Here is a 16023-nt window from a genome sequence, read left to right on the forward strand (position 1 = left end):
TCTGCTCTACTGAGAGTGGGTTACTTTCGGTTTAAGAGCTTGGTGCTTGGAGCATCACAGTTCAGACTCTGCACTGGGCTCCCCAGTTCAAGACAGATGAGGTGCTACTGGAGAGAGCCCAGCGCAGGGCTACAAGGATGGTGAGGGGACTGGAGCATCTCCACTACGAGGAGAGGTTGAGGGAACTGGGCTTGTTCAGCCTGGAGAAGAGAAGGCTGAGAGGGGACCTTATAAATGCCTCTAAATATCTGAAGGGTGGGTGTCAGGAGGATGGGGCCAAGCTCTTTGCAGTGGTGCCCAGTGACAGGACAAGGGGCAATGGGCACAAACTGAGGCACAGGAAGTTCCGTCTGAACATGAGGAAGAACTTCTTCCCTCTGAGGGTGACGGAGCACTGGAACAGGCTGCCCAGGGAGGTTGTGGAGTCTCCTTCTCTGGAGATATTCAAGACCCGCCTGGACAAGGTCCTGTGCAGCCTGCTGTAGGTGACCCTGCTTCGGCAGGGGGTTGGACTAGATGACCCACAGAGGTCCCTTCCAACCCCTACTATTCTGTGATATTCTGTGATAGTCACCGCGTAACGAACCCGCGGAGCAGGATTCCACACCGCCGGGGTGCCCAGCTCAGACACTGAGCCATGCTGAATTCATGCAGCTTCTGGTTTTGAGCTTGGCTTGAAAGGCTGTAAGTAAAAATTTCCCCAAACCTCACGGGGTCATAAGGAAGGGGTCGCATCGTTACGACAACACCTACCATCACACTACCCTCAATATATACGATGCAGTTGGAAAAAAGTCTAAAAATTGAGAGTTGTAGGAGTGAAAGATCAGACTGGAAAGATCAGTATGACACATGCAACACCTCATTACGTCCACCAGTACATCCTGGAAATCCATCAGGAAATACCATCCATGCTTTGCTTTTGGTATCCATAAAGTACGTGACGTGCAACTGGGCACCGATTCCAAGAGCGATGAAGTAACCCAAACTAGAGCTTGAATGAAAACAAAAAATATGTGAAAACGGATCATAAAAAAGATATTCTGAAAGCAGTGAAGGCAGTCTGGTTCCTGCAGAAAGAAAATGAAAGACAACATGCAATTAGTAATTATAGGGTAAAGAAAAGCTGTTAGATAGGACCATGCTGCAAGCTGCAGCTCATCAGGAGACTACAGACAAACAGAAGTTTAATGGCAGGAAGACAAGAACATGCTTTTAACAGGCACACAGTACCTCTTAACAAAAAAATAATTATTTATAAAAAAAAAATTGTAATGCTAGAATTGAACATCACATTGTACCAAGAGTCCAAGTAGGGAAGGCTTGTGTGAAGTCCCCAGCACAGCCGGCGGCACAGCGAAAAAGGGGACTTCAGGGTTTTGCCTCCCAAACCTACGCCTTCAACATTACAGCCAGACCCACCAAGCGGGGAAAAGCCTCCCCAGACAATGACAAACTCATCTTGGGGCCGTTTCTCAGGGATGTTCATCAGCTTCATCATTGTACAAGCAGCTGTGTAAACTAAAGTTCTATGCTGTTTCACTCAGGAGTCCAAGCAGAAGGCGGCACTTGAGCTCCTTCAAGATCTTGGAGATTAGAACATGAAGCAGCACAGATCTGGCACAAAGGACCATTTTAAGGAGAGCTCTAACGTGAACTGGAAACCAAGCCAACGACGTTTGTGTGAAACAAACCTTTGCTTTGGTGGCAGCTGAGGCCAGGGCAGCAGCTGCAGCTGTAGCTACGTTTCCTTCCGAGATTTCATGTTCCACTTTCTTCTTCCCAGCCTCGTTTTCTTTGTCTTTGCTCGCATCAACGTTCTCCTTGTTCTCTTCGGCCTCCTTTTCCTCTGAAAGAGATTTCCCCCCGCCAAGTCCGTTACGTGCGTTGCCCCCTTGCTACCAGCACCGCGTCAGGACAGGAATCTGCTGCCCGTCACACAAATACATTCCTCCACACGCAGCCGCATTCCTACGTTACAGTACTGCCACTCGTCCAAGCGCTAAGGTTCTACTCTAAGAGGATCTGATCCAAGAAATAGGGCAGCTTTAAAATGCTTTTACAGTTTCCACCCCGCCAATTCATCTTCTGCCACCAGCTTGCTCTCATCAGAACCATTTCAGCTGCGTTTCCAAATCAACTCCATCGTTACATGAATCCAAATACTTCTTGTTCTACCTGGTGCTAAAATATTGAATATAAGTTCCAGGAAAAAAACAATATATCCATGTGGTACAAGGGGAATGTGTTAAAAATAAATAAGAATAATGCCTTACATAGAAAAAAACCCATTACTCCTTCGACTGTCAGAATAAAGGCTCCGCACCACTTCACAGGGAAGCTGAGCTAACATATTAACTTATATAAGGGCAGAAGCGAGCAGTCCCATTTCTTTGCTTCAAGAAATGATCAAATGGCGTGCGACACAGGCAAAAGAAAATAATTTCCATGACCTACGCGCACTTCGCTACTGCAATTTCTTCACCCAGTCGCGACGCAGTGACAGAAAGCTCAGCCGCGGTGTAAAGTGAGTTCGAGAGAGGATTTAGCGCCCGAGCTCTGCGGCGAAATTAAACCAGAATATTTACTACCGAACCATGAAGCAGCCTGATGTGCAAGAGGAAATATTTCTGCCGCCGTGGAGTTTATAGCCTGTTCCGACCACTTCAGAGGAAGGCCGTTAAAGCTAACACAGCTTGAGGAACAGCTGGGAGCCATTACCTGGCTTGGGGTCTGCCGTCACTTCGCTGTCTTGCTCTTTTTCTGGATTTCTCTCATTTTCTCCTTCTTGCACTTTGTCGCCTTCCTCAATTTCACTCTCCGCTTTGTTTTCAACCTAAATGGGATGAAAGATTGTTGGAAGAACGAGAGCTAAAGCAGACACTCGCCGTTAACTTCGTTTATAGCTTTCAAATTAATTCGCTGTCATAAAGGAAGAGATTAAATTTTAAAGGTTGACTGCTACTTAAGCCCATTTTGACAATCGTAACTGAAATCTGAATAAAGTTACTGCTACACTGGACAACGTCTATCAGATTCGGTAACACAGACCAACCCAGATTCATTGGAAGGTACAAGAAATCCCCAACTAAGACGACAGATAAGATGTTCTGCCCCCCGTGCTGCCCCTATTCCCCTAGTTTGTGCATTGCTGTTACATCCTGTCCACTGCCTGCTATGTTAATAATTCATACAGGATTCACCTACCCACACAGCTCCAAATTCTGCAGAACTCATGGTCACAACAGCCTCCTGTGGCAATAAAAGCTACACCTGAATTCCGGGGCAGGAAGGTGCTTCTGCCTGGGAGTCAGTGGAGAAGAGCAAGCAGCAGCGTCCTGCTGAACACTGGAAGCACCATTCTCCCCTTGGAAACGCCCCAAACTGACCTGGGCGTTTCTCATTTACTCTGCTCTACAGAATAACGCATCTTCTCAAGCTCTGACCAAGTCTTCTACGCTTACATCTACCTAAGGGCGAGCCCAGGGTCCTGCGCCTGGGGAGGAACAACCCCAGGCACCAGTCCAGGCTGGGGCTGAGCTGCTGGAGAGCAGCTCTGCGGAGAGGGACTGGGAGTGCTGGGGGACGACAGGGTGACCATGAGCCAGCAGCGTGCCCTGGCTGCCCAGAAGGCCAATGGTCTCCTGGGGTGCATTCAGAGGAGTGTGGGCAGCAGGGCGAGGGAGGGTCTCCTCCCCCTCTGCTCTGCCCCACTGAGGCCCCATCTGCAGTGCTGTGTCCAGTGCTGGGCTCCCCAGTTCAAGAAAGATGAGGAGCTACTGGAGAGAGCCCAGCGCAGGGCTACGAGGATGAGGAGGGGACTGGAGCATCTCTCCTAGGAGGAGAGGCTGAGGGAGCTGGGCTTGTTCAGCCTGGAGAAGAGAAGGCTGAGAGGGGACCTTGGAAATGCCTCTCAATATCTGCAGGGTGGGGGTCAGGAGGCCGGGGCCAGACTCTTTCCAGTGGTGCCCAGCGACAGGACAAGGGGCAACGGGCACAAACTGAAGCCGAGGAAGCTCCAGCTGAACCCGAGGAAGAACTTCTTCCCTGTGAGGGTGACGGAGCCCTGGCCCAGGCTGCCCAGAGGGGCTGGGGAGTCTCCTTCTCTGGAGATATTCAAGCCCCGCCTGGCCGCGGTGCTGTGCAGCCTGCTCTGGGTGACCCTGCTTGGGCAGGGGGTTGGGCTGGGTGACCCACAGAGGGCCCTGCCAACCCCAACATTCTGTGATTCTGTGATTCCACAGCTTATGTCTTTATAATTAAGTTTGATATTGCCTATTTTACATTTCCCTCCCAGTCCCAACCTTTGTTTCTGGAGTAGAAAACAACACACCAACATCTCATTCCGAGTCAAAGAAGCATCTCCCCGTGACTTGAGACTAAATCCCTCATAGGAACATGATGTAACTCCAGAGACTGAAAACTCTTCCCTACGGACACGCGTGCTGGACAGCACACTACCGTCTACCTTTCTTATCAGGCGTTTTAGAACGTAGTAATTCAGGTTCCTCAGAGCCAGGACCATCTTTTCAGAACGAGCGCACCGAGCCACGCTTACCTTCTCAGACTGCTGCCCATCTGTCTCGGTTTCCATCTTTTCTTCTTCAGCTGCATCTGAGCAAACAAATAAATCAAGTGTTTAGAATTGCCCTAGCATCAGTTTATCATACTCCACATTTATTTCAGGGTTAACTCAAATTTTTGTGTTCTCTACTAACAGTAAAGAAAGCCACAACACTAAACTCCCGGAAGACGAAGAGCTTATTACGCTGATTTTAGTTGAGAAATCAAGTTTAGTTGCAAATTGAAATTTAACTGTTTTTTTCAGTCCAACAAGCAGGACAAACCATTCAATTCTCTGTGCTCTGCTGAAGCCCCCAGTTTACCCAGGCAGAGAGAAGCCACCAAACCAATCCATTTCAGCCACATAAAGGACTCGACACAAGGTCCATCCCGAGGCACTGCCGTGCGCTGCAGCTCAGCTGAAGATTCGCATTCCGTTTTGCAGGTGGAAACACTGGGATTTTCCAAAGCAGACTTCAGGATAGTTATTCCACACCAGACTCACGCTAAGCAGTAGCAAAACCTCTTAAAGCACCGATAGAGGGGATCCTAAGAAACGTGAAACTAAAACAAGCTTAATATTTTCTAGTTTTTAGTAGTCTTTAGTACTGTAACTTGTATTCCTGCATGCACAGTGATCTAACGATGTAGCTCTACACTAATCCCTGCTTTCTCGTTAACGAACGTAGTGGAAGGACACGGGCACAAGCTATCACTTCGTCGTTAGACAAAATAATTAAGTGAAACAAAAGCAGTCTTGGTTCTCATCAAATAATTGGGATAATTGTGGGATAAAAGAGACTCCTCAATAATTCTGCTCCAGACAGCTCAGCCTTGGGAGGGCAAATGCACCAAGCTCCAGAGATAAGGAGGCACCAAGAGGGCAACGAGACCAGAGCCAAGCGACCTGAAGGACACGATGGACGCGATCCTAGCGCTGAGTCTGCGCGGAGACAAATGTCAATCAGTGAACAGCGTGATGAAGAGGATGAGCCTTCATATTTGGACCCCCAAAGACCACCCAAAGATACCAACAGACATGTGTGAAAGATATGTACATATGCTAAATAATTCTTAGAAATAGAATGAATATTTACACGTGTGACTGTATTTAACCTGAAGTAACGGGATGTCTGGCGTGCACGTTTGGAGGAGAAATCCCCCGTGTGCCTGGCACCGCAATAAAGAATCCCTGCTGAGCAGTGTACGTTGTGCTGTTGGGTTTCTCCTACCAGATCTTCAAATCAGCACTAACAAAGATCTTCAACACTATGGATCTCTCGTTACTTCTGGCCCCACAACCACCGGAGCTGAAGGCAGCGAGCAGATATCCTCCACACAGGTTTGATGGGAAGCCTCATCACACCCTCTGTACCTGCTGCCCCGCATCAACACGGCGACCAGCCGCTTCCCCAGCGCCGCGTGGCTCCTCGCGCCGTTCCTCCAAATGCATTTCTCCCAAAAGCACTCTGAAACGCACCCAAGCCCTTGGAAATACATCCAAGCCCTTGGAAATACATCCAAAACAAACGTTTGAGTCTGAACTGAACAACGAAGCGTAAATCAAAGAAACTGGCCAAGAAGGTGCAGTCCTACAGCAGATGTTCCTGGCCAGTGCTCGCACTCAGACCTTGACCGTCCATTCTCTTGCTTCTTCCTCAGCTGTGATGACACCAGTACTTCACAGAATCACAGAACAGTAGGGGTTGGAAGGGACCTCTGGGGGTCACCCAGCCCAACCCCCTGCCCAAGCAGGGTCACCCACAGCAGGCTGCACAGCACCGCGGCCAGGCGGGGCTGGAATATCTCCAGAGAAGGAGACTCCCCAGCCCCTCTGGGCAGCCTGGGCCAGGGCTCCGTCACCCTCACAGGGAAGAAGTTCTTCCTCGGGTTCAGCTGGAGCTTCCTCGGCTTCAGTTTGTGCCCGTTGCCCCTTGTCCTGTCGCTGGGCACCACTGCAAAGAGTCTGGCCCCATCCTCCTGACCCCCACCCTGCAGATATTTAGAGGCATTTCCAAGGTCCCCTCTCAGCCTTCTCTTCTCCAGGCTGAACAAGCCCAGCTCCCTCAGCCTCTCCTCCTAGGAGAGATGCTCCAGTCCCCTCCTCATCCTCGGAGCCCTGCGCTGGGCTCTCTCCAGTAGCTCCTCATCCTTCTTGAACTGGGGAGCCCAGCACTGGACACAGCACTGCAGATGGGGCCTCAGTGGGGCAGAGCAGAGGGGGAGGAGACCCTCCCTCGCCCTGCTGCCCACACTCCTCTGAATGCACCCCAGGAGACCATTGGCCTTCTGGGCAGCCAGGGCACGCTGCTGGCTCATGGTCACCCTGTCGTCCCCCAGCACTCCCAGTCCCTCTCCGCAGAGCTGCTCTCCAGCAGCTCAGCCCCAGCCTGTCCTGGTGCCTGGGGTTGTTCCTCCTCAGGCGCGGGACCCTGCCCTTGCCCTTGTTGAACCTCATCAGGTTCCTCTCTGCCCAACTCTCCAGCCTCTCCAGGTCTCGCTGGATGGCAGCACAGCCTGCCGGTGTGTCCACCACTCCTCCCAGTTTGGTGTGGTACTTGCAGGTTTGTACTGAAGAGTGGAGCAATGAACTGACCAAAGATAAACTCTTAACACTTTCTTCACCTTCTCACAGAAAGAAAGTGTATTGCTGCTCCTCAAGAGCCCAACTGCAGCTGCCCAGCTCGGTGCTAAACAAAATATGAACAGCGTTTGAGCGCGAGAGCTGGCTGTTGGTTAGATATAAAGCAAGAGAAGAACATGAATTACCAGCTGGAAGCCCCGAGTTCCTTCTGCATCCAAAACACAGCCATCCAAACAAACGAGAAACCGAGCTGAGGCTGGAGGAACACACCTCCTGGTAGCCTGCTCGACCCCCAGCTTTCCAAGATGCTCTGCAAAAGCCGAGCTGGAGTTGCACCTTCAGTGCTAAAGCTGAAGAAGGTCAGAGCATCAGGTGAGCTCTTCTCCCCAGCGGCTGCAGGTATTGCTGGCAGACGCTGCAAGCTCTCCGTAAAGCCACCAGTTAAGGCTGTCTGGGCAATAACGAGTTCCTCGACTGCTCCAGGAGATGCAGCCTCGGCCTTGCACCACGACCTGAACCTTCACAGGATACACACGAGATGGCCTCTGCCAAGACTGCCTCCAAGCCAAGGCTCCCATCCTGGAGTCATGAACTACTTTGTAGGGAAAAAGAGAAGCATGCCAAGCACGTGCTTGGGAGAAGACCTCTGCAGATGGGGCTCACCCACACCACCACAACCTCCGTTCTGAATCGGTCATCAAAGATCTCCAGCTAGCGTCTGACCCAAGAAGCCTCAGAGGTCAAAACCAAAGAGCACAAGTCATCTGGGGAACAGTCATAAGAAGCTACAAGTACATGATACGAACTATTTGGACACTCGCAGGTTCCCTCACTGCCACAGACGTGAGGGTCTGGACAGCATCGCTGACCTGGACCTTCAGAGTGCCCTACCACCACACGTGAAAAAACCTGAGCTTCAACACACAACTATGTGCCTCCTGCTCACTTTGGGTTTTGGCTGACTAGATGGAGCTCTTCAAGCTTGGAACCTCTTCCTGACTGTCTGCTTGGCATTTGAATAGCTACTACGGAGATACCTGCAGAGTTCTGCCGAAACAGAGCCAGGCACCCTCGGGGCACAGACGGCTTTCTGAGTAGCAGCTGACCAGTCATCATCCCATCTGACTTCACCATCTAACTTCACCATGAGCCAGCAGCGTGCCCTGGTTGCCCAGAAGGCCAATGGTCTCCTGGGGTGCATTCAGAGGAGTGTGGGCAGCAGGGCGAGGGAGGGTCTCCTCCCCCTCTGCTCTGCCCTGGTGAGGCCCCATCTGCAGTACTGGGTCCAGTGCTGGGCTCCCCAGTTCAAGAAAGATGAGGAGCTACTGGAGAGAGCCCAGCGCAGGGCTACGAGGATGAGGAGGGGACTGGAGCATCTCTCCTAGGAGGAGAGGCTGAGGGAGCTGGGCTTGTTCAGCCTGGAGAAGAGAAGGCTGCGAGGGGACCTTATAAATGCCTACAAATATCTGAAGGGTGGGGGTCAGGAGGCCGGGGCCAGACTCTTTGCAGTGGTGCCCAGCGACAGGACAAGGGGCAACGGGCACAAACTGAAGCCGAGGAAGCTCCAGCTGAACCCGAGGAAGAACTTCTTCCCTCTGAGGGTGACGGAGCCCTGGCCCAGGCTGCCCAGAGGGGTTGTGGAGTCTCCTTCTCTGGAGATATTCCAGCCCCGCCTGGCCGCGGTGCTGTGCAGCCTGCTGTGGGTGACCCTGCTTGGGCAGGGGGTTGGGCTGGGTGACCCACAGAGGTCCCTTCCAACCCCCAACATTCTGTGATTCTGTGACCCCGTAATCCCTTTCACATGGCACCAACAACGCTTCCAACCCCTCCTCAGCAGGTCTGGTATTAGACCCTGCAGGCCACGGGGAACCAAATTAATGATATTTCTTCAATCGGCAAGAGGCAGATGGTTGTGAGGCACCACAAGGCATCTTTCAAGAGGGAGAAGCCACTCGCGGAGCAGGAAACATCGCTCTCCGTGCCCTTCTTCAAACCTGAAGCAGCAAGTATCTTCTCTGTCTATGGAAGCTTCTCCTGGTTTGTGTGTTGGCTCCAAGCACAGGGAGCCCCGTGCTGTAACACAGGAAGAACTCAGAACCGACTTCTGAGGAAGACCAGTGACTTTACAGAGAAGCTGAACTGACTTTAGGTCAACAAGTCAAACTATAAAATATTTCCCTGGTAAGAATATACCGCACTGCCAGCAAACAGACACTTCCAGCAGGAGCAGACACGTAACCTCCACTGTCACGGGGAGAACAATACGCAAAATCCCACATCCAAACACGCAGAATCACGAGCGTGAGTTTCAGCTCAGCAAATAAAGATGCTCTCAAGACATCCTGCTCTCCTTTGTTTTCGCTAAGGCAACACACCCAACCTGTCAAAAGTCAGGCTTGAGTATTGGAATTTAACTGCAAGGAAATGCACTACCGCTACAGAATAATCCTGGCTCTGTATATGAGAACTACGCTATTATCTAAACCATAATTTATATTTTCCACAGGAAGTCAGGACTCCGCAGCCACCAGAGCTTCCTCTGTTTCTGCTTCACGCAGCTTGTAGGCATGCAGCACGATAACCAGGTGGGCTTCCACGGAGAAGGGTGGAGGGTTCACAGCAAGGCACTGCAGCTCTCCCGCCAGCTGCACAGCTCCATCACAGGAGGACTGGGCTTGTTCAGCCTGGAGAAGGCTGAGGGGAGACCTTCTCGCTCTCTGCAGCTCCCTGCCAGGAGGGTGCAGTGAGGGGGGGTTGGGCTCTGCTCCCCAGGAACCAGCGACAGGACGAGAGGCGATGGCCTCAAGCTGCGTCAGGGGAGGTTCAGCTTGGAGACTGGGGAAAATGTCTGTGCTGAGAGAGTGGTCAGGCCTTGGGCCAGGCTGCCCAGGGCAGTGGGGGAGTCCCCATCCCTGGAGGGGTTCAAACACCATCAGGATGTGGCCCTTGGGGACAGGGTTTAGCAGGCACGGGGGTTCTGGGGTGACGGTTGGACTTGATCTCAGAGGTCTGTTCCAACCTTAATGATTCTGTTCTGTGACTGAGGGGCTCAATCCTCCAGCGGTGCAGAACGAGCTGACGGGCACCCAGGCACACGCAGAGCGAACGAAGCACTCGGAGTCTGCTCGTTTCAGCAACGCTTGCATCATTTCAGAGTTAAAGCACACCCTGGAGACCACAAGAGAAATCTTTCTGCCGAAAATGAAGCAAAATACCTTCTCCCGTGTACGTAGACTTGTGTGTAGTTCTCTAGCATGTGTATTTGAGGATGATATAAAATCACCCATAAAATGTTACATTTAATCATCCATTTAAGTCGCTTACACTTAAATCGGAGCACCACTCCCTCGATGTTTACTGTCACAGATGAGCTACAGCATGAAGCAGCCCTGCACTTGTGTCAGCAGAAATACTTTCCGTGAAATACTTGTTAGAATAAGACCTAAAACGCCCGAGTAACCGCCTCCAGCACCGGCCTCGTGCCTCATTCCGCGCACATCTGCGCCGTCGAAGTCGTCAATCACCCGTGGAAAGCCATTAAGGAAGCACACATACTCTGTGAAAACTTAATTGAAGCTACTAAGTGCCACGGGTGTGCTGAGTATTTCCCTCCTCTGGAGCTTAATCGCCAGCCTGAAGAGCCACGGTCCCTTGCTTGCTCTCCTCAACCCACTTTTAATAAAACAGAGGCAGAGCATCCTCACCTATTGCTCTCGCTAACCCACAGCAGGGCACTATCTGGAAAGCCAAGGATGGTGTCTGCCATGCTTACCCTTCTATGACTCTATGCTTACCACAGCACCTGAGCCACTTGAGACTCCTCGTCCTCTGCAGCCTCCTGTAGGTGACCCTGCTTCGGCAGGGGGTTGGACCAGATGACCCACAGAGGGCCCTTCCAAACCCTACCATTCTGTAACTCTAACCATCATCAGCTTTTAGAAAAACTAACAATGAAGACCTGAAAGAGGAGATTCTTAGATGTTAACATAAGCCCCTGCAATCTGTTCCCGTCGTATTTTCCCCTTTTGCATTGCACATTGCCTATAATCCACCAATATCAAAGTTTTAAAATTATTATGGAGCTCTGATATAATTTCATTTCTAAGATACAACCACCGACGAACTTGAATTATAGCATGTAATTATACATTATATATTACGTAATTACAGCAGCAGCGTGCCCTGGCTGCCAAGAAAGCTAACGGGATCCTGGGGTGCATTGAGAGGAGTGTGGGCAGCAGGGCGAGGGAGGGTCTCCTCCCCCTCTGCTCTGCCCCACTGAGGCCCCATCTGCAGTGCTGGGTCCAGTGCTGGGCTCCCCAGTTCAAGAAAGATGAGGAGCTACTGGAGAGAGCCCAGCGCAGGGCTACGAGGATGAGGAGGGGACTGGAGCATCTCTCCTACGAGGAGAGGCTGAGGGAGCTGGGCTTGTTCAGCCTGGAGAAGAGAAGGCTGAGAGGGGACCTTGGAAATGCCTCGAAATATCTGCAGGGTGGGGGTCAGGAGGCCGGGGCCAGACTCTTTCCAGTGGTGCCCAGCGACAGGACAAGGGGCAACGGGCACAAACTGAAGCAGAGGAAGTTCCGTCTGAACATGAGGAAGAACTTCTTCCCTCTGAGGGTGACGGAGCCCTGGCCCAGGCTGCCCAGAGGGGCTGGGGAGTCTCCTTCTCTGGAGATATTCCAGCCCCGCCTGGCCGCGGTGCTGTGCAGCCTGCTGTGGGTGACCCTGCTTCGGCAGGGGGTTGGGCTGGGTGACCCACAGAGGTCCCTTCCAACCCCTACATTCTGTGATTCTGTGAACCCTAAGCAGATATTTTCAGCTCTCCACAGTGACATTTAGATACAAAACCTCAGGCCTCGCCACGCAGAAGCACAGCTCCATCGCAGCGGTTGCCCGCTCAACGTATCAACCACCCCCCTGCAAGCGCAAGCCGCGGGTCCCCCCGGGCCCCCCAGTGCCAGGCTGTTGTTTCGGAGGCGGAAGGCACCGCGGATCACTGAGTGACCCAGTTTGCTCTCGCTGAGCAGCTCCCCCAGGGAGAACCATCTGCTGTTGTCCTAATTTATTCCATTAGCTGCAGCCCAACACAAATGGCATTAGCTCCGACAGGACAGCATCACCCAGAGAACTCCCCACACAGCTCATTCAGAAATCATCGTGTTACCGTCAGCTGCTCTCCAGCTCCCCGTGTTACACGATGAGCACTTCGAAATCTCTCTTTGCAACTTGTGTGCAAACTCTCCTAGGGACAGGGCTGACCTATGGACTAGCAGGGGTGGAGCAGTGACAACAGCCACGGACGTGCTGCGGGATGAAGTTCCAAGGCAGCACACGTTACAGAGGTCCTTCACGCACCGCAGGGGAGCCTGAACTTGGAGAATATGGAAAAAGGAAACAAAGTCCCAGTAAGATAAGCTTAAGCTGAGCTTATTTTAAAATAACTATCAAACTAAACTCAGTCCCAGATGGAGTAACACCTAGACTGGTTTTATAGCTGACTTGAATGTAAACCCCAGAGCGTTGCCCTTTCAGCAGAGCCTCAATGCTTGCTGTCGGTTCTGCGCAGCAGCACAGGGAGCAGCGGATACCCCAGGAGTCAGCTTTCCCCTTTCAGCGCGTGCTCCGCACCTTCCCAAAGCCCTGAGCTGCCTTACACCACGTCTGCCCCACGGAGCGTAGAGCTGCCAGACACAACCAAAGCACTGAGTGGTCTGTTATCACAGAATCCCAGCATGGGGGGGGTTGGAAGGGCCCTCTGGGGGTCACCCAGCCCAACCCCCTGCCCAAGCAGGGTCACCCACAGCAGGCTGCACAGCACCGCGGCCAGGGGGGGCTGGAATATCTCCAGAGAAGGAGACTCCCCAGCCCCTCTGGGCAGCCTGGGCCAGGGCTCCGTCACCCTCAGAGGGAAGAAGTTCTTCCTCGGGTTCAGCTGGAGCTTCCTCGGCTTCAGTTTGTGCCCGTTGCCCCTTGTCCTGTCGCTGGGCACCACTGCAAAGAGTCTGGCCCCGGCCTCCTGACCCCCACTCTGCAGATATTTAGAGGCATTTCCAAGGTCCCCTCTCAGCCTTCTCTTCTCCAGGCTGAACAAGCCCAGCTCCCTCAGCCTCTCCTCCTAGGAGAGATGCTCCAGTCCCTCCTCATCCTCGCAGCCCTGCGCTGGGCTCTCTCCAGTAGCTCCTCATCTTTCTTGAACTGGGGAGCCCAGAACTGTTATCTTCTTTCCTATTTAAAAAAATACCTTAATGAGTTAAGTGGTACTTTTAAATCTCATTTAAAAGTGTAGTTTTACAGTGGACATTAAGCACCACCAGCAGCAGACGTGTGTCTCCACCTGCAGGACTAGCCACCGGTAACTGGGCAGCACTAGAACTCAGCGGCCCCTCACGATCCCACCGCACAATCCGGCGCCCCGCTCCTGTCTGTAGCCAGGGTGATGGCAGGGCAGCTCCAAGATGTGCAAGCACAGCCCAGATCAAGCCTTCCAGTCAATCCAGCTTACAAGCTGTTCACTTCTACCCAAAGCTATACGTGCCTGTAGACATCCAGTCACTAAAATGATTCGTGATAAGCTGAACAAAACAGCAGCCAACAAAGCTGGAGAGAAAACTAGAGCTCTCCAGACAAGTTGGTAGATCTGCACCAAACTCCAGAGACGAAAGTCTCTGAGGGAGTCAGCAAGGACACGGCAAACCCCACATGCCTGCTCATCTCGCTGCCAAAGAGGAGCCAAACCAGAGTTAAGCAGAAAGGGGTTACACGGAGCGATTTCACTTCATCGGGACTTGCACAAGACACACTTTGACCTTCCACAGCAACGAAAAAACAATTTGCAGCTGTCAAAGTTTCAGGTAAGGGACTTGACACGAGTGTCTGCTGAATGCTCTGGAAAACAGCTCAGTTGAAACCAAGCTCGAAGACCTTCTTAGCACGGCAGTGTGTAGAACAACCAGCGCCAAGAGCTGTGGCATTGTCGTGTGCCAGCCCACCGTCCAACGAAAGGCTCCTCTTCTGCTACCACCATGGTCAGCAACGCGCTCAGAGTGCACGACTCGCATGAAAACTGACCACCAGAAGGTGTGATACAACGCTACGGATTCAGCCGCAGCACCAAGAGCCAACAAACCTCCGTTCGCTTTATCGTAGCTACAGCGCTAGCAAGGCAGCATCCCCTGCCTGCTCCAACACCCAGAGGGTTAGCATGAGATGTTCTGCTCCGGTATTTTTGCTCACTCAACCCTGTGCATCCCAAGCAAAGGCATTTCCATGTAGTGAGAGCAGGAAAACAAATATCTAAAGCTAAAGTTAGTCCTAAATTCCTTCACGCAGCGTCAAGAGTCAACAATCCTGCGGTACGCAGATGCGGAATGACCCGTCACACTCTCCTCACCCACCGTCTCCATCTCCTTCTGGAGGTGAACTCAAGGTTTCTTACGAGTGGGAAGAAAACGGCTAGGAAACCTCATCTGCAGGAATCTCTGCATTTTGACGGACAGCCTACCGATTTTCTCCGGCTCGTCCGGACCTGTTCCGGCAATGCAGCTGCTCTCCAGTCCGTAGGTTGGATCCACCTTCCCAGAGGCTCTTGCTGCTTCCTGCACCTTCTTCACGTGAGCTTCGACAAGCTCCAGCGGCACCTCCTCTCTGACTCGAGAAAACTCCTCTGTTAAAAATCACACAGAACACGTCACATTGTCAGGGTTTTAGGGCAAATGAAGAGTTGTGATTTTCTCCAATCACCGTGCAGGTAAATCTTGTGAGAAAGTGAATTGGCAAATACAGAAGCTCCTTTTCACCTCAGGTAGTTCATTTTCTCTCTCCAGTGTGTTAGGAGTCTCTTCCCAATTATATAAAACTGTCTTTTTTGTGGAAAAACAACGAAAAAAGTGAACGGAACTAGATCGTCCAGTTTCTTAGAGGACACCCATCACTATGGCCAATAATTTCACACAAGCAAAACCAGAAAACTGGAATTTTAGCGCTGTGCACGTATCCACAGCTGAACTAATGACACCAGCTACCAGGCAGCGTGTGCCAACACTACCAACAGTCAATGAGTGCTAAAGGGGAACGTAAGCTGTCTTTCCACATTCAGTGGCCTTTAAGAGCTACTCTAACATGCCTGTAATTCGGCAGTTTTGGTAACAGAACACAAAACTGGGTATCAGTAGGCCTGTTTTCTACATCCACGTAAATCTGGTTTTACAACTTCTTACCAGTAGGAAACTCTACAAACAGTCGATATCAAAAGCAGACTAACAGAGTAAAGCTGTAGGGAGGAGGTGAGAAACGCAGCTGCGGCGAACCCATACCTAAGGCAGCCTTCGCTGCGGCTGACGCCACGCGGGGATCCACCACCGACGCCAGAAACGCGACGGTACTCATCACCGGGTTGCCGGACTGGCTGAAGGGGACGGGCTGGTACGCCAGCGGGCCCAGAGACGCGTCCGAGTTCTCCAAGTATGGGTCTTCGATCGGGAGGCGCAGAAAATGCAGAATGCACTCGTCCTGGGTGCGGCTCCCAACGTGCTCCGAGACTTTGTTCCAGTCGTCTTTGTACATCTCCAGAGCCTGGAAAAGATGAAAATCATTGTACATACATTGACTGCTCTGGGGAAAAAAAAAACCACCCTACTTTATGCAAAAAGATTTTCACTGCTAGTTGTTTTGGCGATGCAACAATAAATCGGGAGCAGACAACTATCCAAAACTGGTAGCAAAATTCTTCTGCAGCAGAAATACGAACATCTCACAGAATCACAGAATAGTAGGGGTTGAAAGGGACCTCTGTGGGTCATCTAGTCCAACCCCCCTGCCGAAGCAGGGTCACCTACAGCAGGCTGCACAGGATCTTGTCCAGGCGGGGCTTGAAT

At 51.8% G+C, this 16023-nt stretch overlaps 1 protein-coding gene across 1 annotated transcript in view; it reads right to left on the reverse strand.

The window, feature by feature from the left end:
- The window catches only part of SMARCC1 (SWI/SNF related BAF chromatin remodeling complex subunit C1), a 107603-nt gene that overhangs the window by 31450 nt on the left and 60130 nt on the right, over positions 1-16023 (reverse strand). The window contains exons 20-24 of the mRNA XM_075419987.1: positions 15463-15721; positions 14652-14813; positions 4559-4614; positions 2722-2836; positions 1695-1849 (exon numbers count right to left, since the gene is read on the reverse strand). Coding sequence (XP_075276102.1) covers positions 1695-1849; positions 2722-2836; positions 4559-4614; positions 14652-14813; positions 15463-15721 — 747 coding nt within the window. The remainder of the gene's footprint in view (positions 1-1694; positions 1850-2721; positions 2837-4558; positions 4615-14651; positions 14814-15462; positions 15722-16023) is intronic.

Source organism: Opisthocomus hoazin, chromosome 4, assembly GCF_030867145.1.
Source record: "Opisthocomus hoazin isolate bOpiHoa1 chromosome 4, bOpiHoa1.hap1, whole genome shotgun sequence".
In the NCBI taxonomy this organism is placed as follows: Eukaryota; Metazoa; Chordata; class Aves; order Opisthocomiformes; family Opisthocomidae; genus Opisthocomus; species Opisthocomus hoazin.